Source organism: Oculina patagonica, chromosome 8 (assembly GCF_052425735.1).
Source record: "Oculina patagonica isolate OP01 chromosome 8, crgOcupat, whole genome shotgun sequence".
Classification (NCBI taxonomy): Eukaryota; Metazoa; Cnidaria; class Anthozoa; order Scleractinia; family Oculinidae; genus Oculina; species Oculina patagonica.
In genome coordinates, this window is record NC_135765.1 from 1,727,502 (window position 1) to 1,755,254 (window position 27,753).

At 36.5% G+C, this 27,753-nt stretch overlaps 1 protein-coding gene across 9 annotated transcripts; it reads right to left on the minus strand.

Annotated features, from left to right (window-relative positions):
- Positions 1–760: 760 nt before the first annotated feature.
- LOC144663106 (RYamide receptor-like) lies at positions 761–27,753 on the minus strand. 9 transcript variants are annotated; one of them, XM_078524039.1, is made up of 5 exons: positions 27,599–27,753; positions 16,231–16,300; positions 14,284–14,378; positions 5,609–5,683; positions 761–2,213 (listed from the first exon to the last, which is right to left on the minus strand). In XM_078524039.1, exons 4-5 carry the CDS (start codon positions 5,631–5,633, stop codon positions 1,087–1,089), a joined length of 1,152 nt encoding a protein of 383 aa, XP_078380165.1. In that variant the 5' UTR covers positions 5,634–5,683; positions 14,284–14,378; positions 16,231–16,300; positions 27,599–27,753; the 3' UTR covers positions 761–1,086. The 9 variants fall into 9 exon arrangements, with proteins under 9 accessions (XP_078380165.1, XP_078380164.1, XP_078380166.1 ...); XM_078524038.1 differs by lacking the exon at positions 27,599–27,753 and adding an exon at positions 26,876–27,062; XM_078524040.1 differs by lacking the exon at positions 27,599–27,753 and adding an exon at positions 19,574–19,595.

Consider the following 27,753-nt stretch of genomic DNA (forward strand, 5'->3'; position numbering starts at 1 on the left):
GCCATCTACTCTCATATTCATAAAATATGTACATTTACACTACAGCACCATGTAATACGCGCAACAACACTTTACAACTTGCAATGCAACAATGTTGAGAGACAAGTTGAAAGAAAATGTTGCCCGTATTACTGGGCCTTTATTAAGAGCTTTCTTTCAACTTGTCTCGCAACATCGTTGCATTGCAAGTTGTTAAGGTCTGTAAAAGTATTGTTGCGCGTATAACTTCCCGTGTTGCAAGTTACGGCAACATGTTGCGCGAAGTAGACATGAGTTCAATTTTGTGCAACATCTTGCCGCAACTTACAAGGGCTTACAATACGGAGGGTAATACGCGCAACAACATTTAACAACTTGCAATGCAACGATGTTGCAAAACAAGTTGAAAAAAATGTTGCCAGTTTTAATGGGCCTTTATTTATTACACTTTTTTTCTCACTCGCTCTTAAATATTAGTCCCTTCTCTCGAGTAAATGAAGCTGTAAAGACATGTGGCGATCGACGTCCTCGCCACAGCCCCTATCGGTTGTGTATGTTCTTTCTATTTCAAGAGATTAAAAGCAATTTAATCTCTCGAAATAATTTTGTCAGCAAAACCTAAAAGAACTTTTGATACTGTCAATATAACCTGAAGATTGTATCCAAAATAAACCGTAAGATTTTAGAAAACCCGGGTAAAACCTGTATATTCACTAATAAAACATAAGGTTCAATAAGGCAATGGTAATGGTTTGACTGTGTACCCCCCCCCCCCAAAAAAAAAAACCTGAATAACACAGGGGCTGACAAATAGCATTGTAAAGGAGAGAAAAGCGAGTATTTCGTCATAATAGCTAGCAACAAAAGAATAAGGCATGTGATAGGTTTAGGTAACCGTAGGCTAGCAAAAGAAATGCGGGTAAATAAAACAAGAGAATGCATTAAAGATGCTACAGCGGGCAAAAAAAAAGAAAAAGTTTAAAGTTGTGTAGATTCTATACAGCTATGCCGTTACATATCACATCATACATCAGGAACTTAGTCTGATTAGTCCAACCAGTAGGTCCGTGGCATAGACTGTTGTACTTCACTGATGTTTTTTGCCACTCAAGGTGTCTCGGGACTTCCTCTCCTGTTATTGGCTTCCTCCCTTAGCTTCTGAAGTGGGATACTCACAGCTAAAGAGCTCCCTCGTGACAGGCGCGTCATTCGAGTCGTGCTACGGCTCCCAACGATTGTGTTCCTGTAACGTTCCATTCGGCTTGGCCCCCTGCAGAGAATTCGATAGAATTCCCGACGATAGTTCTCTGAGAATATCACATAGAGTATTGGATTAATGGCGCTGTTACAATAACCAAACCACGGGATGACAAAGTACACTTCTATGGGAATTGTGTGCTCGATCAAAAGCTGAGGATTAACATTTCGTATGATCTCCAAGGCTTGAAATGGAAACCAGGAGAGAGCAAAAATAATAACGACTGTTATTAACATAGCGGTCGCTCGTCTGCTCGAGGCTTGGGCCTTTTTGTGCGCCATTAAATTGCGATGGCCGGGGAGTTTTCTGCTCCAAAGACGCAATCCCGCCGAGCAGTAAACTAAAGCAATAATCGACAATGGAATGATGTAGGAAGTCGTGAATAAAAATGTGACGTAGGTCGTGTGTGACAGCGAGAGCCAGTTCTCGTTGCAACTGAAATAGTTCATTCCTTCCATCTCTATATTCTTTGTCGCTACCATGAGTGGAACAGTCAACGCCAGCGCACCTAGCCATGTCATGATGATCGCAAAACGCACAACGTTTCTAGTCATGATCGTCTTCATTGGAAATAGAATGGCAAAACTTCGATCGAGAGAAATCGCCACTAAACTGAACACTGAGGCGGCTAAGGATCCCACTTGAGCAGAGTGAAAGCACTTGCATAACACGGTGCCCATGAACGTGCCAAACCAATGATCCCACACGTAGACCCATTTGAGTATGTACGGAATATCTATGACCATAAGAAGATCGGCAACGGCCATGTTGGCTATGAGAGTGTTTGTTGAGCTGCGCATGTGGTTTACTGTGCACACGATGTAAATCACCAGCGTATTACCGATCATTGCCAGGATGATAACTATCACGGCAAGGACTGTGACTCCGATCTGAATTTGGCGCGGAACCGGGAATCCCGATCCCCCGGGGGGTGCTTCTGTGGAGTTACTCGTCATGTTAGCAGGCGTGGAATATCCTGTTGAATAAAAAGAAGGGAGTTATAGTTCAATATTCGACGCAGGTAAAGTTCGGCCCTGTGGCCAAAATAACATGCATTTACACAATCAAAATGGGAAGCGTCAGTGTAATAAGAATAAGGTCGCGAATAAGAGAATAAGAGATCAAGATTCCTCATAGGCCCGATGAGGATAAGTAAGAAGTAGTAAGAGATAAGATAATGCTCTTCCGAGAACGTTTGGAGAGAAGCAGAAATGTGAAAAATTACGGAAATACGATTGCAAAAAATGTTTTTCTAGACCCTAACAACAAAGGAAAATGGAAACTGTTTCTTGATTTCTTCTTAGGAAACCGCGTTACAACAGCACTTTTCTCCGGTAATCTTGATTCAAAGGATGTTGCCTCGCTAGAAATTGAGGATCCCTTTACTAAGGAACTTATTGAGGTTTGGTGCCGTCTCAACTTCAACCGCAGCCCACCATCTCTCTCTTACATGCCAATATGGCACAATTCGCTTGTACGTATAGAGGGTAAGCCGCTTTTTTATAAAAGCTGGTATTTGGCAGGAATTAAAAAAGTAAGCAATCTTCTTGACGAGACTTCGTCAAAGTTTTTGACCTTCGAGGCTTTCAGAGAGAAATATTCTCTGAAAGCCAACTTTCTTCAATACCGCAGCGTTGTGACAGCAGTTTTGGACGTGAAGCACAACTCTGATTGTTTTCAAATGTTAAATACTAGTACTGAATCACTACTGGGGTCGAAGGATTTTTGCAAATTAGCCTACACTATACTCATTGAACGACATGCATCCCTGCCGCAAAGAAATCAAAGTAAATGGATATCTGATTTCCAAGCACATGGTGCTGAAATGATTGATTGGAGCAAGTCGTACAGTCTGCCTTTTCTATGCACTCGCGAAGCCAAACTGCAAATTTTTCAGTTTAAACTACTCCATCGACGAATTTCCACAAACAGATATCTTTTCAAAATTGGGCTGATATCAAGCGAGCTGTGTTTTTTGTGTGAAAGTTCAACGGAAACCCTACTACATCTCTTTTGGGAATGCCCTCAAGTCAAAATTTTTTGGAACGAAGTTCAAGACTGGCTGGCTACGTTCTCCTGTTTTTCGACAAAAAATTTCACCCTCCAGTCATGCTTGGGATTTGTGGAAGACGCTTCCGATCTCCTCTTCCACCACGCCCTTTTAATAAGCAGATATCACATTTTTTGGGCGAAATCAATGCACCACTGCCCCTCACGTGAACTTTTTATCAAGAACTTTTTCACTTGCTTGGAAGTAGAAAACGCTTTTCACTCAAACATGGGATTTTGGCAAAATTTAATAAAAAATGGGGAGCTTTCCTCGCTGAACAAGAACAATAGCTCTTCTTTGTTTTGGACGATTTTTTATTTATTTTCTACTTTAGTCGTCTCCCTTTGCGCCTGGACGTGGAGAGAACAGCGAAATTTCTAATATCTATTTTTTCTTATATTAGCCGCCATCTAGTTTGTTCTTACCGCTCTCAAAACTAATAATATGAAAAAAAAGAAATATCTTTTTTCGCCAATTAACTTTCCACAACTAAATTAATGAAATAAAAATAATGCATGCTGTAAGAATGAAACAAAATGTTTAATTAGTAAATAGGTGATTATTTTTCTTATCTTTTTTTTTTCCTGTAACTAAGTGTAAGGAAGTATTTAATTTTTCCATGTAATAGTAGCGTTAGTGTAAGTATATGTAAATGAGTGTGTAAATATAGTACTTATGTGTAAGTAAAGTAAACGTATGGAACTGTAAGTACAGGAAGAGTATGTAACAGTAAGTGTAAGTGAATGTAATAGCATTCAATAAAAAAAAAATAAAAAAATAAAAACATTTGAGAAAACACTTCAGTTCACAACAGAAACCACCTTGTTACCTTCCCATACGGTCCCAGATACCCTAGCGCTTTTAACTGGGGCCCAGATCCCTCCTGTCCAATCTTTGAGCTTTTGCATCGAGTGATCTGACTTCTGGTAGTGTTTTTTCCACAGAAAGTGTTTTCTTAGTCACGTTAACTTCTTTTATCAAAAGATATTATCTTCTCAGGAAACTACAGTTTTTGAACCTGTTTTGCTTGTATAAGCCTTGCGCTAAAGCCGGATGTATGGAGGTTGTGCTTCGCTTAGCTTGTAACTCACGTCTACAAACACTGCTTGCAATATAGCTGCCTCGCACCGTCCTCATGAAGGCTTGTCAGAATTTCCAAAACAGCTTTCCTTTTATAAACAAAACATGCTATACCCATGCCACATTTAAGTACTAGTGTAAAAAAAAATACTTGCCTACAAGAATTATATCATTAATCGAGGAAAAGCAAAAAATTCTCTGAAATCAGATGTGTTAACGTCGGGCGGTCACCTGGGTAATAGCATGTAATTTTTTAAAAGACGTAATCCTCTCAGGTAATTGTAAATCGTAAGAAGGATTGTTTACGTATTAATCGGAAAACTAGTCTCCGTGTCGTATGATCAAGCGTAAAACAAACTTTAAAATCTTAATTAGTAACAGCTTGTTTGGTCGGGAAGTGTTGTCTTTCTTTAGACTGGTTGGAAAGTTTTGGAACAACTGTTTATTCCACAAAAAATTCTGGAACAGCGCTCTTTTGCAGTTTTGATGGAAATACTTGCGAGACATTGCAGACATTGCTCCTTTAGATTAGACCAACTTTACTACGAGGGATATCATGAGTTTAATATTCGATATATATATTTTTGTAATTATTGTCGCGAATTATTAGTGATTGAAAATACGGCGCGTAGCCTTCGTTCGGAAGTCATCATTGCATGCTAATCCGATCTATACTGTATTTCAGTTTTTACGTCTTCCTGAACAAGTATAAGTAAGTATGATTTGAAAAATGCAATAGGTACAGGACTGATCGCAAGTTTCAAAGGGATTATTGCGATAATAAATAATTACTCTCGGGTAGAAAGTTTGAAATCATTTGGAATAGCGTTTCAAATAATTTCCTCGTTTCGATTAAAGTGAAAATTTCCCAAAGTTTATCCTGTTAATTTTTTGTGTAGATTGCTCGATCTCCTGGTTAAGTGATTGTAGATTTTAAAATATAGTCGACTCTCTGTTAACGGACACCTCTACAAGACGGACACCTGGTGTTGGTCCCGTCCCTGTCGTTTTTCAGTCATTTTACTGTAACTAAACTTCTTTAAGACGGGCACTGTTGGAGCAAGTCCTGACAGTGTCCATCTTAAATAGAGTTAACCATGTCCCACATAAACATCTTTGAAATAACATGGTAGTCATTTTTGCTCAGTAAGATAGAAACTGAAAATGCTTATGAGAAAACCATTAATGTGATGCATTCTGTCAATGGCTAGCTTCTGGCTAGCTTCAAGCATTAAAGATACCTGAATCGTCCGTCAAGTCTGCCATCTTACACCTCTGAACTCAAGCACTTCTCTGTTACTCGCTTGTCTTCTTGTCTGTGAAAGAAAAACGAATCCTAAGTCTATTTTAAAATAATTAACCCCCTGGGTTGAATGTTATTAACCTGCTCTCCACGACACGAATTCTAACAAAAAGGATTTCGAAATTCTGCTGTCTAGTTGCGCCAAATGCCCGACTAACTTTTTTTATTACAACAGAGTATATGAATAATTGATTCAGCCAGCGATACGTGTCGTTTAAACTAACTATATCTAAGTACAGCTAGCTGAAAAGGTTTCCCGCTATAAAATCAATTCAATTTGACCATGCGCCTTGGAATATGTAAAAATCTACGAAATGTTTGAGTTCTTTTCCTAGCTTATCTCAGTTGATGAACTCAGTTTGCGTACATTTGACATTGACCCCACAGAAAAAAAAAAAACATCCTTCCAAGGAAGCATACTGGCATTGGGATTTTTTCTTACTTATCAATACTTTTAGATAACGAAAGAAACATCCTGATCCAAACAGCATGTGGTGCGGTTTACTAACGATATCAAAAGGTTTTTTTTTTCTAAAAAATAGGATCGTTTTGGAACCAGAAGAAAGAAAACAAGAAACAAAACTTCCTGGTCGAAGTAAAACTATAATCAATGTTTACTCGTTTGCTAAAATTCATTACTACTTCTATTCGTATATAACAGTAGGGTACTACATTAGTTGTAAATTTAATGCATTTGTGAATAACAAAGTGGCATTAAAAGCATGAATAAAATACATCAAGAAGGAATTGATTTTCATTTATATATAATTAATTCACTTTGTATACCAAGCTGGTAGCTAAATGTTATTTCATCAAAATCGTGTTCCCTTCCCAGGAAGGCGCAAGGCACGCTCACATCTGAGCAATCCGAGGCCCTATTTATGTTGTAAACGTTTCTGAATTCAACGCATGTCAAATTCTAAAATCTCAGATTCGTTCTGCTGTTCACAATCAAAAACAGAATCGGATTCAAGACTCTCCGCTTAAGTTTCGAATCGAGGAATTGCTGAATCTAGACACTAAAATAAATTAGAACTTTGATTCGTACCAACTCCATAGATTTTGTTGTGCAATTGTGAACAGGGTTTTTTATTAATCGCGATCAGTATTTTTTCCGACGACAAAACTCACAAACAAAACGTGTTACATACGCCTCCGCGCGGACATTCATTCGGCCGGAAGACTCATGACCAAGAGTTTTCTTCGACTATCCATGCATAATCGTCAAAATTTGAGCAATTTAAAATTCGACGAAGAGCAAGTTGATGAAAACAGAGAATGAGATTTGACAGTCAGCAAAGACGAGAGTTTTAACTTTCGTCGAATGTTGACGACCTTCAGTTCGTCTGATTTGGGTTTAAACTACCGGCGAATGCAAAGAAAATTAAATGTGCAAACGCCCTACCTAAATACCGAAATGTGATCAATCTTGGTACGTTTGTTCTGGTGTATACGTTTCCTAAGAAAGTCAACCTTCCATTCCCGAAATCGATCTAGATCATATGAATCTTCTCCTTGTATTCTCGATGTATTATTGGGCAGCCAGGTTGTGAGAATATACCAAATCATTCCGATTTGGGAAATTTTCTTTTAAGACGTTAAAACTGAATCTTTTGCAAATTCTCAAAACTAACATAAAAAGAATTGAATGGAAGTCAGTAGTAGAAGTGAAACTTTGACATGAATCAGAAAAATGTTTTAAATTGTCTTTACAATAACTCGCCAAACATGCCTACCTTTCTACTTCTAAACTGTTATTCCAGTACGGTTTTTTCCTTGTTGAGTTGATTTAGGAGGCCGGTTTTTCCAGTTAAACCTGAAGAGAGAATGTATAAAATGTAACAAAGCAATTTTTAATGTTTTTGCACCACAGACAAATTACACTGTCTTCTCTCTTTCCTTTCCGTGTTTCCGATGTTTTATAGACAAACAAAACCATAATTAAACGGATAAATGAATATTATTTTATTCCTCTACGGTGGGGATAGATAATTTAAATTTCATTATTGATAATAGCAATGTTCTATACGCCTACATGTCACGCATCTAGCGTAAAAAATAAAATAATTTACTCAATTTCAACTACAATTTTGTTCTATATCAGCTAATATGTAAGCAAAGAATTTTTCTAGTAATTTTATAACTATTACATATTAACCAGATGGTTCTTAACTCGAGAACTTCTAGAAAATGAAATATGAAATCAAAGTGCCGAAAGAATGACGATTTACGTAAATCAAAAGCCTTGTCTTTTCCGTATGATGCACGTTACAAAGCAAACCGTTCAAAGGAGAATTGTTCAAGAATAAATACTATTTTTCTTTGCGACAAACCTGCCGAAGTACATTTAACATAAAGGATTTCCAAAGCTAATAGCTGTGGTTATGTTTCTTTGCATTGTGCGTGCATCTACATTTGAAACACACACCGATTTATGATCACTTACAAAGTGATTAATAGAAATATAGCTTTTGGAAAATTCTGGGATTAGATATAAATACTTTTTTCGCAAATTGCCGACGTTATTTCTCACTTAATAACCTCATGTTTATTCTGGAAATTTATCAGTAAATGTTTCCGGATAAAATTGGAAAGAAAACCCAGGTTTTTCGAACATTTCTAATTGTTCAACAAGTTAAAACTTCGGCAACGAAAAGTCTTTATTTCCGGAAGGATTATTTTTCGAATCTCAGCGGCTGGAAGGAGTAGTATTTCCCTATTGAGAAAAATGAAATAATCCTTTATAACAGCCATAAACTTGCAAAGTTTCTCCCAATAAATCGGTTATAACCAATAGAAGGCATTGTCAAATACTCAGAGAGGAATCACATCTTGCCCAAATTTTTCCAAACGTTGCAACAACAAAACTCACAAAAATTGAACCTGATGCTAGACTATTTGTGAAATGTATTGACGAGCCAAACTCACATATATAGCGAAAAATACTGCTAATGATTGTTTTTAAGCTGTCATAATCTAAACCAAACATTACTACAAGACAATTTTCGTCTAAATTATATTGAAATTACTTTTTCACCTATAAAGGACAACCAAAATATTACGGATTGTATTCAAAAACTTTGTGAGAATTTTTCTCAAATAAAGCATTTTTGCCTTCATTTGTCAAAGACAACAAAGAGAATTTGCAGGAAATATGTTCTCAATGTAAAGGAGACGGCCAAACAAATACGACATCTACAGTTCTTAAAATAGAAAAAGCTCTGGTCATACTCTTGAATTCAGATTCATTTTTCGTTTAAGATTTCACTGCTTGCTATGCATAAAAGTCGATTGGTCGGGTAAAAAAATATACTTTTTCGTGTCCACATTTTAGCGAAATGTTTAAGCCCAGCCATTAAGACGTTCTTGAATAAATTTTGGTGTATCTTTTAAGCAAAACAGTGCAGTGCAGAGCGGAAATTTTGTAAAGAAAGTGTTAAGAAAATCCTTTAAATTAAATGATTTACCTTTACAGTCTTACAGGTTTTAGCGCCATATTGACCCATGAATAGTCAGCGGAGGATTTATCTTATTTCTCGGGAAAAATCTGTTTTTATAAAGTCCCACCTCATGACCACGGAGGAGGCAATTATAAAAGTCTGGTACGTTGTTACTGAACAGAATTAATTTTGATTATTAGTGGTATTGGCTCTGTTTATATCTAAGCTATTAACGAAATGTATTTCAGTTGAAAGCCCAATTATTTTCAGTTGCATGTGATGTTTTTGAAATGTTTTAGTATAATTAATGAATTTTGCGCGCATCAATTATGCCAGTTGCATAATTAATAACAGTAATGATTTGCCGCTGTTAAATGACACACTAAGCCCAAACTACAATAGCTACACACGAAGCCGAGCTTCCATGAAAAATAAATTATAAATAGTCTGAGTTGGCGGCATATCAGTGAATCGCCGTTTGTAAAATCAAATAACAGAAAATGGTAATTGTTTCCTCTTATCAGTATTGTTTTCGCTGGCATGCATGCAGACTAAAACTAGAAAATTAAGTGCCTTTTCACAGAATTTAAAGAGAAGTGGATTTCTCGTAAAGTTTCGAAAGTTGTTAGTTCCGCGTAGCTGATTTTTTCGTTGCTTTATCAAAACTATCAAAGTTCGTCAGAGAAACAAGTTCTGCTCTGCTTAGTTAAGAGAGAGTGGACCATCGGAGAAACTGTCGTAACAGGACTTTGAGTAAGCCTTAGTAGTTAGCCGAAAGAATTATTAATATCCTAACATAATGAAGCAGTGGAAATCGTCTTTAGTAAATGTTTGCGAGACGGCTAGCTCGTCGGTCTGGTTTTCCGACTTAAAAAAGTCTGCCATAGCGAAATATGCTTGAGGTTTGCGAAACAAATTTCCTACTTCGAGCGGTCTTAGTTTTAGAATTTTGGTGGAAAAATTAATTATTCTAATTTGTTTTTCTCCTAAGCAAAGGTTATCATGACATCTATTCACACATTACCTTTTAGTCCACTATATATCTTTTCACCTGTCTGTGCAGAACGTTGGCTTACATAAAATTAAAAGCGATTGCTTTTTGTGGAAACAGACATTTTCAAACTGCCACACGAAAAAGTTCTGAGTATGGTTCTCTTTATTATTGATGTGTTTTTGAGCCGCGAAAAGCTCTTAAAGTAATAGCACTATCATTAACAGTTATACAACATCCAGATAATAAAAAACGTTTTACAGCGAAGCAAATTTACGCTGTGAATTAAAAGAATAAATTAAAATTGTGAAAGTCTGAATAGAAATCAAATCAAGTACCTTTCTCTTTCGAAGCGAAAATCGCCCCCATCGAAATTTTGAATTGATCTTTCAAAAATAAATTGTCGTATTAATTTATTGGGTGTATTAAAAAACAAATATATGTTTGACAACTTAGTTTTCAAAATTAAAAACAAACATTAAAATCAAGACCTGTAAAATCTCTTTTTTTCTAATTTTGTCGAAATCGGCTCGTCCGTTTGTTGCAGTCTTTTTTGAAATGAAAAATGTTCGTTAAGCATAGTGTCAAATGAAAATAAGATAAAAAACACACGCTTCTAGCCATTCTGGGTTCAAATTTGCCCTGTTTGCCTAATACTTCTAAAATGAAAGCCCATGCAACGAAATAAATAAAATGCATCACGAAAACTTACTTTTAGCTTTGCCTTGTTAAGCTTGTTCTTCACAGCGGTTTAAAAAATCTTTTGGGTGTTCTAAAAAGTTCAATGAAGAATTTCCATGCACCAAAGCGACACATAGGCTTAATCCGTACTGCTAGAAGGAGCCAGAAAAGGGGGGAAAACTGTAGGTGATAACTGTTCTGCTAATGATTGCGTTGTCTAATTAATTGAGCGATTCTTTAATTCTAACGCCTGTTGATAAGGCGACGTTGGAGACAGAGAAAGACAAATACACCTGCTGAGTGAAAAAATCCATTAAATCCAGTGTCAATGAAGTCTTGAAAATTGAAAGGCTTCATGGAGCTTCTTCCTACAATATCCAAAACTAATACTTGAAGTCTTGGGATCATAACTACAAAAGTAAAAGACTTTTGTTGATCAAAAAGTGAACACCGAGTTAATTGCCAAGAAAACGCCCTACATGAGTTATAAAGGGGCAATTCATAGCCATAATTTTGCAATAATATGAAGAATTCCGCTGTAAACCTTTTTAATATTTACTGAGCTTCAAAATTTCATTTTCTTGCTCGGAATTCTAAGAACTTGGCGGCAAATTGAGACAAAATTTTCGTAGTTGATGATTTACTTGTATATTCTATCACCTGTCTGTTTGATAATGTATTAGTACTGTTGGGAGAAATTATATGTTGACCTTTTCCGTATTTTTCTAGATCACCTAATGCATATCATGAGAAGTCAATCGATTAATTTTAGGACATCAAATGTTGTAAATACTTATTTCCTTAGCAGTTAACATCCTGATGTGAGTACAAAAAACTAAATCTCAACGCGGCTGGGCTCCAACGAAATGTTGTTTCCTACGCTTAATCACGCTTAATCACGGACGATCACGAACTTTCGCGAAACAGCCGCGAAGATAAGACCGCGCTGTGCAACGAAGCGTGCACAACGTCAAACATTTTGGAAAACAACGATAGAACTCTGACACCATTCAACTATGCTGACACTAAATAATTTGAACTGTTGAAATAATAACTTTCTCTTATCGTGAACTTGTTGAAAAACTGAGAGAAACACAACTCTAACATTTCGAAAAAACTACATACAATTATTCAAAAAAAGGGAAGGGAAATACTTTAAAACATTTATTTTTGGCTTAATGGCAACTGGTTTTCAAATGAAAGCAAAACACGTAACTTCAAACTTAATTTAATTTCAAATTTAGTCAAGTCAGAGTTATATTTCGTAAAAATGTTAACTATATTTCATAATGACAGAACTGCACGTTTGTTTGCTTTGATCAGATTTTCCAATAAAGATAGCATAAACTCGGTTGACATAAAGTCCTTATGGGATGAAGACTGATAAAAGCATTTGGAAAAAAAGAAGCACGTGCTAGCGTTCAGCAGTTTGTTTACTTGGACCACTATCTATTTTATTAGTAAGGCTCAAAAGGAAACGCCACTTTAACTATTTATTTCAGAAAAAGATTGAAAATCGGGGGGAGGCCCTTTATATGAAAGGTAAATTTACTTGGCAATCAGTGGAAAGATCATTAATCAGCTAGAAAAACAAAACAGTCGCATTATTTTCAATTCATCAAAATAAAATTTTACAAAATTTATTTTGTAAAAGGGAGTTTTTCAATTATTTTATGCAAGCAAGAAGTGAAAAGTCTTACCAACAGAAAAAAGTGGAGAATGATTATCAATATTTTATCTACCAGCGGAATTAATTAGAAATTGGAGGGCCTTACAATTTCATGGTACCTTATCTTGCCAGTTTAATTAAAAAAAATTCCCAAAACTTTGAAAAAATATTTTACTGATTCGGCAAACATTTCTTTAGCTGCATGTTTGATTATTTGTTTTGTTTTTCTTTTCTTTAGTTCTTCATGTTTTTCTTTTGTATATTTGAAAAAAAAAACATGTAATACTCCATAGAGCGAAAACGTGCAAACCCGGAACGCTGTCCCGGATTTTATATACTTGTTTCTACAGAGTCATGCTGAATTCAAAACCATCGCTGCGATAAAAATCACCACGCGCTATCGTACGCAAAGCGGAAATACTGAGGAAACTTTGATGATAACAAACAAACCCTTGATTTTCTTTTATATTAATCAGAGCAAACACATTAGCGCTGTACTCATGTACATAACAATAAAAGGCCCTACAATGAGGTTGTCATGTGTGAATTTTGACACCAAGCCAACTTTCTTTTCAAAATCGTGTTACTCAAAATCCATTTCTAGAATCGATTCAGTGCTCTAACGCCGTATCTCCAAGAATTAACACCCTTAAATAAATAGTAAGTTAATGATGGCAGAGTACACCCTTAATTATGATAATTAGAGTTTGGAAGTTAGTTTTAAGTCATTCCATCCTTTCTTCGAGTCCCAACATATCCATTCCAAACAACGCATTTAAAGAATAAGTTCCATAAAAATCGGAAAATTTTAAATGAGTTTAAAAATAGTTTAAATGTAGACTGTTATGTGTTTAAATGAAATAAAAGACTGCAGTGATGACTGGAGGCCTTGGTCGAAATGGATCAACCGCGATTGTTTTTGAAATCATAGTTTAAGAGTCTCCTCCTTTTATATTTTGGTTTCGATTTGGTCAGACTTAATAAACTGCGAATATAAAATGCAAGGATTATGTCCTTGATGAGTTTAGATTTGTCAGTCAGGGAAATTTTTTACCTTTTCGTTCTTAAAAGAATAGCATGATAAATTAGGTACACAGAATCAGTTAGTTCTCATCCATAAAAAAAAATCATTTCAGTGTGAGGAATATAATTCGGCAATGGATTAAGTAAAATCTTGTCCAATTTTTCAAAATTAACAGTGTATAGTTTTGTCGTACGCTAATGACTTTTCATTTTGCGTGGTTTTTTTCGGTAATTTAGCGAGTCTTTAAAGATTCGCGAAATTAAACGAGTGAAAATTTATCTTTGAAAAGAAAAGGTAAAAATTACCAGCAAGGGTTGTTGCACATTGCGCAAAAAATTTCCCGCAAATTTTAACGACTTTAACACGCCGATGTTGGTAGCGTTTCGCAAATTCTAAACCTTGTAAACATAAACGATGTTAGGATATAATAAAAGTCCTTGATTGCATTTATCATTTATGGAGTCTTTTCTTCAAAAATCGTTTTTTCTTTTTTAGAAAGTCATTAATTTCTGAAAGGACCATTCAAACCCTTTGGAAGGTCGTAAGGGCTTACCATTTAGATGCGCGCGGAAAACCTATTCAATGCTTGTTGCAAAGGCGGGAAAAAATAGTGACTTGTAACCGATGCTGTTTTTAGCACAATTTTAACGGCTATATTGCATTTGACACTGAATATACAAAACATCTGTCGTTTGAATTATTAATTAAAACTTCCGATAACAACACAAGGTTCTCCGTGTAATTCTGTGGAAGGGAACTAGATCTTATCAAACTTTAGCAATAAAAAAAATGTCGTAAAATGACCAACCTGGTCCAAGATTCTCGAAAGATTTCTTCAACACAACGAAAATGGAATCTTCAACTTTTCTACAGAATCTTTTGTTTTTCAGGATAACTCGGTATCTGCAAAACAAGAAGTATTAATGACAAAATTACACACAAGAAAATTAATCTTCTCTGTACCTAATGCAGCCCCCTACCTTTTCAAGCCGTAAACACTCCAAGTTCTCTTAGTTTTCTGACTCTTTCGTACGTTGAGGAGGGGCAGTTAAGAGGCACTCACTGCGAGCGATTTTCAAAGACTGCCTTATTTGATGTAAAAAACGGTGGAACAGACCGTACTAATTATTATTTACCTGGCGATCTTAGCAGCCAAATGAAATCGGAAAAAGGGAACAAAACGTTATAAGTACTGTTTACACGTAACTACGATTATTAAATTTGTCGTCCAATAAACTAAAAGATTTGCCAGGAACAATACTTCATAAATACTCTGGCATTCGCACGTCCGGCGTTCATGAATAGACCCCTGTAGATGCGATTTTCATTACAAAAAAAAAGTGCTCGAAACAAAAATATCTCCTATCCGAAAGAGATAACGTTCAGCTAGGCAGAGTAAATTACTGGGTAATGATGTCCCCTTTTATCATCATGGGTGCTATTAGCGAACAGGCACGTAACTGGGTTTGTGAATTAATATTTCGAATTCATTTCGTTGTATTATAGCCGTGCAAATAATCACGAATTCACTGTCATTAGAAATCATCGATTAAAATTAGAAGTGTAAACAAATGCATGCAGTGAAAATGACAAAGGTGAAAATGCGTTATTTTGAATTAACTTTCTCAAAGCTACCACTGGGTAGCAGATTTCAACATAATATTATTTCCGAAGAAAATTGTAGTCATTTATGAACATTGAAATGAATTGATTGGGGTGAAACGAAACATTGAATCTGGCTGGTGGTCTTTATTTTTTGACATACACTTCACAGCTGGTACAAAAAAAAACAAGTGTAAATCGTGATTTGAAATTAAAACCTTTGATATCGCTGACAGAAACTTCAATCATTTCAGTCTATCAATTCTCCTAGCAGATTGCCACACGTTCCTTTTTAAGTCAATTGGGAGAATTTGCCGTTTCGTCAGTGTCACTATATAGGCTTGTTGACATTGACTTCAGTTCTTTACATTCCCGTGAATTGCTTTTTTGACAAACACTAACGAACGGAAGTATTTGAATATGCACAACTTTTTTTTATTAGTTTCCACTGATCTGTCGTGTTTTTTTAAAATAAAATGTCACAGTTTCTTGACTTACAATGAATTTGCTGCTTGTACTTAACACTCACCATAATTAATTTTTATGATTTTCGAGAGCTTTTCGATTTCGGTTTTTACTTATCGCAACCGAGCGGAAACCGAATTAGGAAAATGCCAGATTGTGTAGATATAGTTTCATTTCTTCGTGCTTAATAACAGCGACCTTGTGTATTTTCATTAAGCAGAAATAATGGATATTTTTTTAGTTTACGAGAGGACGAATAGCAACATGTAAACAAAACACAATAGGTTGGAAAATTTCTTAATTCTGCGAAGCACGTCGAGAGCCTATAGTCTAAAAGGATAAAAATTGAACTCCACCAGCTTAAGCTCTTGAGGAACTTTGCGCATGCTGTATATATTCTTTAGGTTTGGTTTTATCTTACATCAACGTGCTATACGTATTATGAAACATGACAAGTCGTGATATCGCTTGCATGCGGCACGTACCAGGGATATTGATAACATGAATAGAAATTAAATATCATGATGAAAGCATTCTTCACCCACAGATAGAGAAAATTAAGACTTAACATTTACTAAAATAGCGAAATTGAGAGCTTGAATGAACATTGCTAGCCAGGTATTTAAGTGCTGTTTTGAAGCTATTAATTAATTTCTGCGGATGTATAAAGGGCATTTATATTACTTACCAATTTGCTTTTGAAGACGATTAACAGTAAAATCACTTCTAGTATTTCGTTTCAAAATCTATGGTACCCCCTGCACAAAAGAACACATGTGTTTTAGCGGCAAGAGAAAACCTCATGCAGTTGAATTATACTGTAGATAAAAACCTAGATTAATAAACATAACCGTCTTCACTCACTGGAAGCACTATTTACTTTCCTTCAAAACCCTAACTCGATCAACTTCCACTGAGATATTATTAATTAAAGATCTATCAATCACCTAACGTTTGACCAATCACAACGTTGATAGCTTTGCAAAAACGCAGAGCCTATTCGCGATAAATTTAAACCTTGACGCTGAAACCCCATTCAAATGCAAAAAACCAATTAAAGCTCCTATTTGAGCGAATATTTGCAAATGAACCTGAAATGTGAAGTTTTCCGCAACGCGGTGAGCTCGATATCGTGCGAAATTATAAAAATAGAGTTTTTCCGATAGGTTTTATAAAACAAAAATAAAATGTTTCATTTTCCGCGTCGTTTCCACACCTTTTTATAAACTTTAACATTTGCTAGCCCAACAAAATGTAATCTGTCGGCAAAACTAAACTTAAAAGGTATTCGTCCAAGTTATACGAGAATCGCCTCCCTTAATTAAGAAGCCCTTTAATATAATGATTTATTTTCAAAGGTTCTCAAAAGGCCATCTCGTGGTAATTTTACGCAACCTGAAACTCCTTTTACGGTGCTATTTTCACTGTAAAATACAAACGCAGTTGAGCTCACAGTACGATTTAAGTGGAAAATTTTTGGACCAATCGTAGCGACAGAAAAACCGGCTGAGAACACAGAAAAAACGAAACGAAATGTTCATTAAGCATTTTGTTAAATCAGCTGTTCACTTAACAAGTTTTAGAAGCTTTTAGGATGGCAGAGTCGGACTTTATAAAGTGTAGGATTATTTATCATTTGAAAAAGGCGTATTTAGTTGAACTTCCGTGTTATGAAACTTACGGCGGGTCTAATTCCCACCCACTGGTACGGTTAATTAAAAGCGCCATCTTTCATTAATATTCGAAAAAAATTTCCTTTTAGCCTGGACCGAATTACATACAACGCCAGGAGTTTGAACGGGCCAGTCAACCCAACAGACGAAATAAGAGAGTGTGCAAGAGATTAAAGACGAGAATTTGCATGAGTAATTTTTTTCAAAACCCCCTCAGCAGCAGCGCGAGACAAAACGAGCTGAGAGTAGGCGAGAATGGACATCTGTCACGAGCGAAAAATCTTTCGTGTCCTCTCTCATCAAAATTTGAGCAACTTCAAAATTCGCTGAAGGCGCATGATACATAAATTTGCTGAGCCCAACTTTATCCTAAAAAATAAACCTTGAACAGTTGAAAGTTTTATATGGTATTCTTTGTTTTTTTGCTCTGACACCAGCCTTTATTGGATATATTTAAGTTATACCATACCACGAGTTACTTGTACATCCATAAACAGTGGTGATTAAAAAGCCTTATTTTCTTAGCTAGCTTGAGTACTGAACTAAGCAGATACTGAGTTTATGAGTATAAAAAGCTATTAAAGTTCGGTAATGTTGCCGCCTTTGATGTTGTCGTTTTACCCGCCCGTGTTAATGAATGGGGGCTGGTTATGTGAAATGAAGCGGGAAGTTCTATAAACCAAACAGGTACAAAAGCTTTAATAACTATGACATATATTTTATAAGTAGCGTTCATTCAGCAGCGTTACTGAATTGCTTTGTTTCCAGCTATTCATACTCGAGCACCGGGAGGGAACTTTTAAGACAAAAAATGCTGCGCAGTTAAAATTCGAAGCAATTTAGTTATCTTTACAAACTCAAAGTTTTCACACCTTAGTACAAATCCTACAAGGTAGATCAACACTAACTAAAGTAGGTACCTATCAAAGTCAATTTTATCAGAAAGCCACAATGCGATACGTTTACGAGATCCGACTGGAACACGTGCAAAGGTTTGATGACTGCTTGGATATAGGCAGTCAGTCGATTATTTTTTATCGAACGAGTTGACGCTACGATAGGATATAAACGTTAGTAACTCTGTAAATTTACTATCCTTTTCTGAAATACCAATCACATTTTTAGTACTAGCCACCGCAGTAATGAATCCCCAACAGTCTGACTAAAGCCTCTTTTTATCTATTCAAGTTCCATTAACCTAAGCTCAAGGTCACTTACCTTTTGACCCGAGGAAAGGATTACTATGAATGGACAGAATTTCTGACCACATCGAAAAACATTACCAGGCAATTAATGCCCACAATGGACTGTGGTTACAGGGCAAAGCGCGCTGTGCATTGTGGACAACAGGAAAATACGTGTATTATGTTTTTTTCCTCGATAAACGAGTGAGATCTACTGCCATAATTAAGCCAACCTAAAGCATAATTCCTGTCCTTTCTTGCTATAAGGGGTATCTTATTTTATAGTGACATCTGTTGCATTTATCTGTTTTCCAAAAAATTTACTGTGACATTGTCCCAAACTGACGAATAATTTCCTTCATATATTACATGACACTCTCTGCACCTGCTAACGCACAAAACGTTGAGTGCTGCAGTGCTGCACTAAAATCTAAAACGGGGGAAAAATTTTTACACGTTGATACAGCATAATGGCCGACTCCCGAAAATGAGAAAAATTGTTTGCTTAACACTGTTGTAATCATGTGGAAATATTACTTCCCTATATATTTCCTCGTTTGTGCCCACACGTAACATTTGTGGCTATATATTTTGTTTTCGTGCTGAGAAAGAAGTAAGTGTTTTTGAATTTTTTTAGAAACATTTTACTTCCGTAGAAAATGTTTTTTCCCCTCTGCGCACCAAAGAAACAATTTCAGAAAAAACGTTTCCGGAGTTTCGTTTGCGGAGGCCTTATTCCCAAGTTCACAAGAACAATTAATCCTTAACGGATCCCGGCTAACGATTTCGAGAAAAAAGACTGATTCACTTTCTCTTCTTTCCTTAAATAATAATGCTACCGTTAATATGACCTTCTGAGTGAATCGAGCAAATTTCCATGTCTACACGAGTTAAATGTACCGGACGCACTTACAGCGTTGTTTCGCTCATCTTGGCTTTGATATTTTGGTCTAAACTGTTCTGAATTAGTGGTGAGCGTTTTATTCAAAAGAAAACATTATCTAATGGAAGCTATAACCTTATTTTGGGTAGAAATTAACTCGGCGCACTATAAATTAAATATAATATTAATATCATTTTTATAAAATGTTTTTTTTTTTTTTTTTCCCAAAAAAATTTTATTTTTTTTTTTTTAAAAATTTGTAAAAATCCGTAATCCTTCTTAATATCTTACCTTAACACCTTCCTTTTAGTGTTCCTGGTTAAATTTGTCGATTAGGTCCGCCAACGTTCATCGTTTTTTGATTGTTTTTTGACGATTTATCAGAAACGAAGCCTGATCGAGTGAAGCAGACTGGAAACGACTTGAATCGCGTTTCTTGGCGCGAAATTCTGAGCGATCCGATTCGTAATTTCTTAATTGTTCAGCTTGGCTTATGATACAGTTTGGGATAACTTCCTCTACTATCAACCAATTTGAAATACGTCCGAGTCCAGGCACACGTAAAAATTACGCACCAATGGTTTAAAAATATTAAAATGCCCATTTCAGCTGTTATTTAAAATTTTAACGTAGGCAAAACGTGCGTAAATAAAACCTTTTTCAGTTGAAACAATTTCCACTGTGAAGATAAAGTAAATACACTGAATTGCGTGCTTTATTTTCGTGCGTTGATGCTACACGTTCCGTGCACGCAAAATAGAACGAAATAAAACGGTCGTGACTTATATTCCTGTTAACTTGGGTATGACGCTTGAAGAGGGATTGAGGAAAACGTCCGGTCCGTTTCCACTGAGACGTAAATTTACGCGTGTTTATGTACATGTGCGTGAATTTTACTATTATTTGTGTGTAAAATGAAGGCCTTGTGTTTGTTCCACGCACGCAAGCAATAGACTCTGGTGCACGTAATGCTAGGAAAACAGGCACATTATATTAATGAGCGTTAAATTAAAAAGAATTGTTAAGACGGATTCCGCTGAAAGTTCGAGCAATGAGTGCGAAAATTATGTACAAAAATTTTTTTTGACTTTTTTTTATTTTTTTAAGTTTTTTTTTTTCCCAATAAAATTTATTTGAGAAAATAAAAAATTTTTCTTATTATTCCTCTCTCTACGGACTCCTCTATAATACCCTTACCAAAACCTCTCTCAGTATTACTGGCAGTTCACAGAGACTCTAACTCTGTAATGCGGAGACCTCCATTTCTGTACTCTCAATGTTGTTTGGTGTTAAAATCATAACGTTTTGTTGACAAGGAACAACGTTTTCATGTTTTTGCAATTCTGTTCAATTTTAACCTGACCGATACATACAATGTGAATACTCAACGGGTACTTTGCGTTATAATTTCTCCGCGTAATATCAATTGAAAGTCTGGAGTGTTACGTATAAATAATCTTAGAGAATTTTACCTTACTATTAATTGTTGAGTTGGCTCGATATTGGCAGTGACACAATATCTTTCCTCTATCGGTAGAAATTCTGACTCTCTGAACTAAACAATTTTAAGCTGATATAAAGTGAAATTTACGGCTTGCTGAGACGTGCCAAAGTTGTCAGTCGTCTTGACTTCCCGCTTGATTCAACAAGTATGCTAAATGTACATGTTGTCAGCAATAAGCGGAAATTTTTAATTTAAATAAGGCTATCTTCAGCTTCCCAGAAATTCATTGTGTAAAGGACTCAAATGCGTAAATATAATTAATTTTCTCCCACGCTTTTAGCTCATTCCCAGCTCATTCAAATTTGCACGAAAAGTGGATAATGTTATGTTTTTGCCGAAGCCGGGCAAATGCTGGATTTTGAAGGGAGAATTCTGTTCGAAATTTCCTTCTCATTGTGTCTTTCCAATTCCCAAAGAAAACCAGAAGAAAGGAACAAGACAATTCCTGAAGGAAGACACTTTATGTAAATTTGTTTAAAAATAAACAAAGAAACAAACTGGTTAAATATACACTGAAACAGCGGGTGACGTATTTCGGTTACGTCATATCATTGCATAGCGTATTTTCTAAAACGCCGGATGTCGACCGAAGCGCTGGATCTCCAAGGTGGAGTTGTAAATTAGCCCCTCAAGCATTTATTCGAGTTATAATAAGCCATAGGTATAATGGAAGGATGTAGCCTTGCTCCAGTCAGAGGAGCGAAGAGGATGAGTGAGTGAGTGATAATGGAAGGATATATGTTTGTCAAAATAAATGAATAAAAACTCCTTGCTTATAATGAACATCAGGCTCAAATAAAATGCAGGACTCAAATAAAAGTCGGTTTCACTTAGCCAAGATTGAAATAAACGCTGGGGGGCGTTTTATCGAGAATATACGGTACTTGTTATATTCATTTATCTCTTTGTACTCATTTAGGCGCTAGTTTAACAGTCGCATTAAATAAATAGACTAAATAATCCTATTTTCGACATACAGTGGGCGGCTAGCTCCAGCCCGGGGCTGTGTGAGTGCTTTGATATATTGTGCTAACCCGAAACTTTCCACCAGGCGAGATACGGTACTTCTATACTCCCATTTGTCCGCTAGTTTAACAGTCGCTTTGATAAAACCAATAAATAATCCATTTTCGAAGACAGTAGGCGGTTAGCTCAAGCCCGGGGATGTCCGTTCAGTGCTTTGCTATATTGTGCTTACCAAATTCTTTCCACCAGGCGGACCAAGATTGAAATAAACCCCAGGCGCGTTTAATCGAGAAAATACAGTTCTATCGTATACTCATTTATCTCGTTAGTTTAACGCAGTCGCAGAAAAAACCAAAGATTATATATTTAGACATACAGTAGGCGGCAGCTCAAGCCATATTGTGCCAACCAAATTTTTTTCACCAGGCCTAGTTTAACAGTCGCATTGAATAAATAATGCTGTCTTCGACAAACAGTATGCGGCTAGCTCAAGCCCGGGGCTGTCCGTTCAGGAACTTGCTAGCACAATTTTTGGCATAATTCACCTTTACAAGTTCAATCTACATGGCAGTGAGAAGTGTGAGGCGGCTGTATTTGAAGACAATGCCAAGATTTGAGTCTGCGATTGTTTCAGCGACTGAACCGGAGTCCGATAGTCGTTATCGGCCACAAATGTAAATTAAGCTTTCCACGAAAAAGAGAATAAGGGCTAATAAACATCCTTGCCGCGAGAGTTGTTTCATGTGTCGCTTATAAGGGAAGTCAGACTGCAATTAAGGGGTTTTGTCATTACGAAAATGAGTATCGAAAGAGGAATTCTTTAATCGTTCTCACCATTTGTAGATTATAACGGCGTCATGCTAAGTAATTTTCCAACATACAGGATGAATAACTGCTTGCCCTTGAACCGGCCATATCTGGCAAAGCTAAGAGGAACATTCAAAAGAGACTTCCCCTACAGGCAAACATGGCTCCAGACTTTTCCGCTTTCCGTATTTTGTTTTCGTAAAATGTTTCCGTTTGCAGGTTTTTTGCATTAATCCAAATATATCCCAATTAGCTTTATATGGCAGACCTGATGTATCTGGTATATGAGGCTATATAATCAGGTTTTACAATTCAAATCACTTGGCGGAAAAACCACTAAGATTTGCCACCAAAACTTAACTGAACTACGTGATTTCCGTCTTGGTCCGCTACCGTACAGGACCACTTCCTTAGCAAATAACGACTAAGAAAAAATTCCAAGCCGATTACGATTTGGGACTGTATTGAAATTGTGATAGTTGATGTGAGCGTTTGAGAATTTTTTCAATCTTAAATTTTAACGTTTTTGTTTTTCAATAACATTGGTATTACGGTTGTATGTATTTTAGATTTTATATTTGTTTCGAAAGATTGAATTTCACAGTTTTTTTTTTTTTTCCCCCCTTCGAATATAAACATAGTGAGTGGAGAATACACAGTACTTTTTATAGCTGTATACAATTCAACGATTGAAGAAAAATGAAAAAAAAATACGAGGAAATAGCTATAGAGGGCTGTGGACAATCTAAATACGAAAACAAAATGCACATCAACTGTACGCTTATCTGGACCCTAGTCAATCACCCTATATATTTTATGCGAAAATAAAACTCTCTTTGCTAGACAGTGATTATACTGAATAAGCAGGATTCATTTTGCAATAAAAGTTCTTGTCTCGACACGGATTTCAGGCCACGATACTTCAATTATCACGTATCTAAACATCTGTAGGTGGCAGCAAAGAAGTTGACCTGCCTTGCTCCGAATAAAATAAAACCAGATGATGTGAAGATCAGAGAGGTCGGTGAGAATTCCTGCACGTCTCCCTTGAGCATTTGAAAGAATACTTTGTAATGCGATTTGGATTATTAATAAGTAGGGGCTTTTCTGTGCAACTGGACACAGAAGGATATGTGATTAGGGATTACTTGTTCCAACATGAACTCTGAATTTGGTTTTAAGCGGCAATACAGTGAATAGTAATTTTTGTTTAATTTTCGGACTATACTTTTCACTTCGGTTTACCGGATTTCCATTTCAAATCCGCAGTGAAAAACGGATTTATTTGTACAGTAGAATTATCCCGACTTCTTGGGCCGAGATTTCTTAGAACCTCACGATAACTGGAACTAAATCTCGTTTCCCTTGGATTTTCTTAGCTGTTTGCTTCACTCAGTGCAACATTATAATGATCGAATCCGTAAGCAATGTGATGTAGTATGTCTCGTAACAAATGTAACTTATTGTACATTAGGCATGTGAGTAATGTATGTAGTGTAAGTAGTGTGAAAAATATAAGAAATTCTAAAGCAGTAAAAAATAAAAATATAAATAATTTTATGTTAAATTATGTAAGAAAACTAAATATTTTTTCTATAAAATAAAAAAAAAATAAATTAAAAAAAAAAAAAAAAAAAAAAATAATGATCGAACTCTCGATTTCGCAAACCAATTTTCATCCTTCCCTAAGATGTTCGAGAAATCGGCATAATTTGAAACTACCTTGTGATACTGGATTTTGTTGATCGGATTTCAAACTTGGCAGGATTTACGGACAATTTGTTGTTTGTATAAAATTGGACACCTGAGACTAACTTTCCTCCTTTTTCCGACTTCCACCCCCGCGCGAGGACAACACCTTGAATAGTGAGCATTAGTAATCATCCTTCCTTATCGCCCAGCAGTCGCGAACAATTAACAAAGTCTTCAAGCTGTGTTTATAACGGTTATCAGTGAGCAATCCGTACTTTGCGCCCGGAAGTCTTCAGAGATCGCAATCTTTGATTGAAAAAAATACAACGCGCCAATTTACCTTATTCTCACGTGCCCATGAGGGACAATATCATTCAGAAATGCTGGAGAGATTAAACCGTAGCTATAATCCGTAAAACAAACTTCGAACATTCGGAAACAACAGTTGAGCTACTAAGCTTGATTCTGTTTTCTTTTCTTTAAAACTACACGAAAATAATCACTTTCACATAGAAATGAAAGTGAAACTGCAAGGCTGAACAAACTGCGTAGAAAACTTAATGCGGCAGAGACAGATAGAGACCAATCCGAGAGTCAAAAATGAACTGTAGACAGCTGTCGGACTCTTTAGTCCTCGTCAGTACAGCATAATGCCACATAGAAGAGAATGTGCACTTTACATAGAAAGAGGACGGACACTCCTCCCTTTCCATAGTTCTGTATTGTCACCGTGAAAATAGCATTGATAGAGACAGGGGTATCATAGACATCATAAAATACAGACAGGTCAGATCAGACAGAACTCCGGTAAAACCACAAATTAAAGTGTTTCAACTGCTTTCGCAGAGGAACTGCATGTGCCGACGCTTTGTACTGGCTTTTCATGATCAAAAAACGCAATCACAGGCACTCGTTGTATAGCAAAGAGAAGAGAAGTAACAAAAAAGAGTGACGAATGAGGAGATTCGAGTCGAGTAGACATTCGAGCGAAGTAGCGAGATGGAGTAGCATTTTCCCAGTTGGTACGAAGTGTCGCCCACACAGAAAGCAACCGCAAGAAAAGGGGGAACAACCGAAGAAAAGGAGGGAACAACCGCAAGCAACCAGGGGAGCAACCGCAAGCAACCGAACCGAATTTTACCGAACCGAAAACGAAATCGAACCAACTCGAAATCCTAACTCGAACTCGAACTCAGAAATGGACAGACCCAACAAAAAATATGCTGTATCGTGATTTTGACTGAGTGGATAGCTCTTTGACTGTATAATAAAATTTGCAGTCTTTGTTTCATCGCACGTGTGTCTCTTGTGTCATAGGCATAACTTTAGTCTGCTCCGGAATATACATCATTTTTAAAATAAGTGAAATAAAAGGAAGTTTCAAGGATGACCGCGTAGCCTCAAGTTTATTACAATGAAATTACTTTAAAGATGGCGCCTCTTTAAAAAAAATCAACTATTTCTTCAAGTTTGTCTTTCGTAATCCGTTTCAATCTTTTCCGATATGGGTCATCCGTGTTTCTTTTGGGTTGGCCTTTGCTGGTTTCCTTCCTTTATTAAGGCAGAAGCACACCTGAAGGCCGTTTCTCCGCCTCTTAATATCGACTTAACGGAAATATCTCGTTCGCGTTTAAAAAAATCCAAAAACTCTTACGGTTTTACATGAAACTATGTTTTGGGATGTTTATGTAAATTTTGGGTGATCAGTTTGGGCATGTTTGGAAGGATATAGTTTTTCTTAAAGGATAAGCTAAATTTAAAGAAAAATTGAAGATTTAATGTATTTTAAAATTAAAATTTGAAGTAAAAAATTAGTCGATGGGCACCAAAACAGCCCCCTGACAACCAAGGGTGCTCTTTCGTGGAGGTCAACTGTCTGGTGGTGTGCCAAAAATAATTCTGTTTCTTCTGTCCCTTCTTTAAACCTCTTAAAATTTCATTCAAATTCATGTGTACCATTTGTCAGGTCATTTGTGTCGCGCGAGGTTCCCACGATCCTCGCCGCATGGATGATCACCTGGGCGCCATGATAAACTGGACACAAATCGCCCCTGCTGTTTCTCTTTGTTGATACATTCAATTCGTCTCTGTTACGTTCTGTTAAACAACTCCGAAAACTTTGAAAAGCAATCACTCGACACGGTCTGAAAGGTCTGATAATTTATACCGTGCAAATAATTTCATTATCCAGTTGTTGAAGTGTTATTTCAACCCATTACTGATAGCTCTTGTAAAATATAATACTGTATCGATTCCTTAACTTGGTGAACATTACAGATTTAAGATCAGTCATGAGACTACTTGAAGGACGTCCGCTACAACATGATATCAGTGTAACGGAGCATTTGTGGAATCTTTGAATCCCTTTTAATGCGAGCATTTACATATGTGGGCCTGAGATAGCAAAATCAAATCGGATTTTAAAATCCCCAATTCATACTGATAACATTTCGCTCACGAAATAAACTTTCCCACCCATGGACTTCGTTCCATTGAGTAGGCAAGGAACTGTGTAATGGGATCGAGAGTTGGTGAGCGCTAACAACTTTGCACACGGACCCTAGCAACTGTATATTTAACTTCCCAGAAAAGACAAATTCAGACTGATATTGTTCACGTCTTACCTGACGTCAAGTCTTTTGTTTACCTTCAGCTGCTATCAGTGTTATGTACATTTCACTGTGGCATTTCTGCACGTTTGATTCAAAGCACTTAATCACAGCGCCAAGTTAATCTGTTGCCCAAACCACTTCGGAAGCACTGCTTTCCACGCGAGTGTCTACTGTAATAAAGCTGGGACGTCGCATAGATCTGCCCCCTGGCACGTTTGACCCAAGTAAACTTTGTTCCATTCCAAAACAAAAGATCTCTCTCTCTCTCTCTAGCGATTTGAGCCTATTACGTCAATTATGGGTCCAAGTCACGCTATAATAACTCGTGCTATTAATCTTTGCTTATTTAAAACTCCAAATTTGAAACTGATCGAAACTGAAATGAAGTATTCTTTCGATAATAAAATCGTAATTTTCTAGCGAGGGATATTTCCGAAGTTTTAAAAATCACGTTATCATTCAAATATTGACCACAGCTAGTCGATTTCCGCCGGCCAGGCAAGAATCACGTTTTGTGTTATTATTGCAATCGATCCGTCTTACTAAACTTTCCAACATTTTTGTAATGTGCGCCGATTTACCATCGTTTCAACTCACAATTTTTAAGGTTCCAGTCGATTTGTAAACACTAGCTTGCATGTGCGAGAATCACTTTAAAAAAGTAGCTAAACTTTGAGCCCACCCATAAGGCAATAGAGTCCTATAGCTAGCTTTATAAAAAGAACATGTACGTACCTCCTCAAGAGAACAGTTCACATGAGTGTAGACGTACGGCTTTGAAATGTCGTAGCAGACAACGAAGAATATGTTTTCTTTTATCTGTGATTATTCAGACGTTTTGAAATTGATTTGTGGCCCACTATCAGTTTTATGTTGATCGTTAGTGTTGC

Excerpts from the sequence above, each read along its gene's own strand:
- LOC144663106 (XM_078524044.1), bottom strand. The coding sequence starts at position 5,633 with ATGGCAGACTTGACGGACGATTCAG. Across the intron at positions 2,214-5,608 it reads AGACTTGACGGACGATTCAG|GATATTCCACGCCTGCTAAC; the intron begins GTATCTTTAATG and ends TTTATTCAACAG.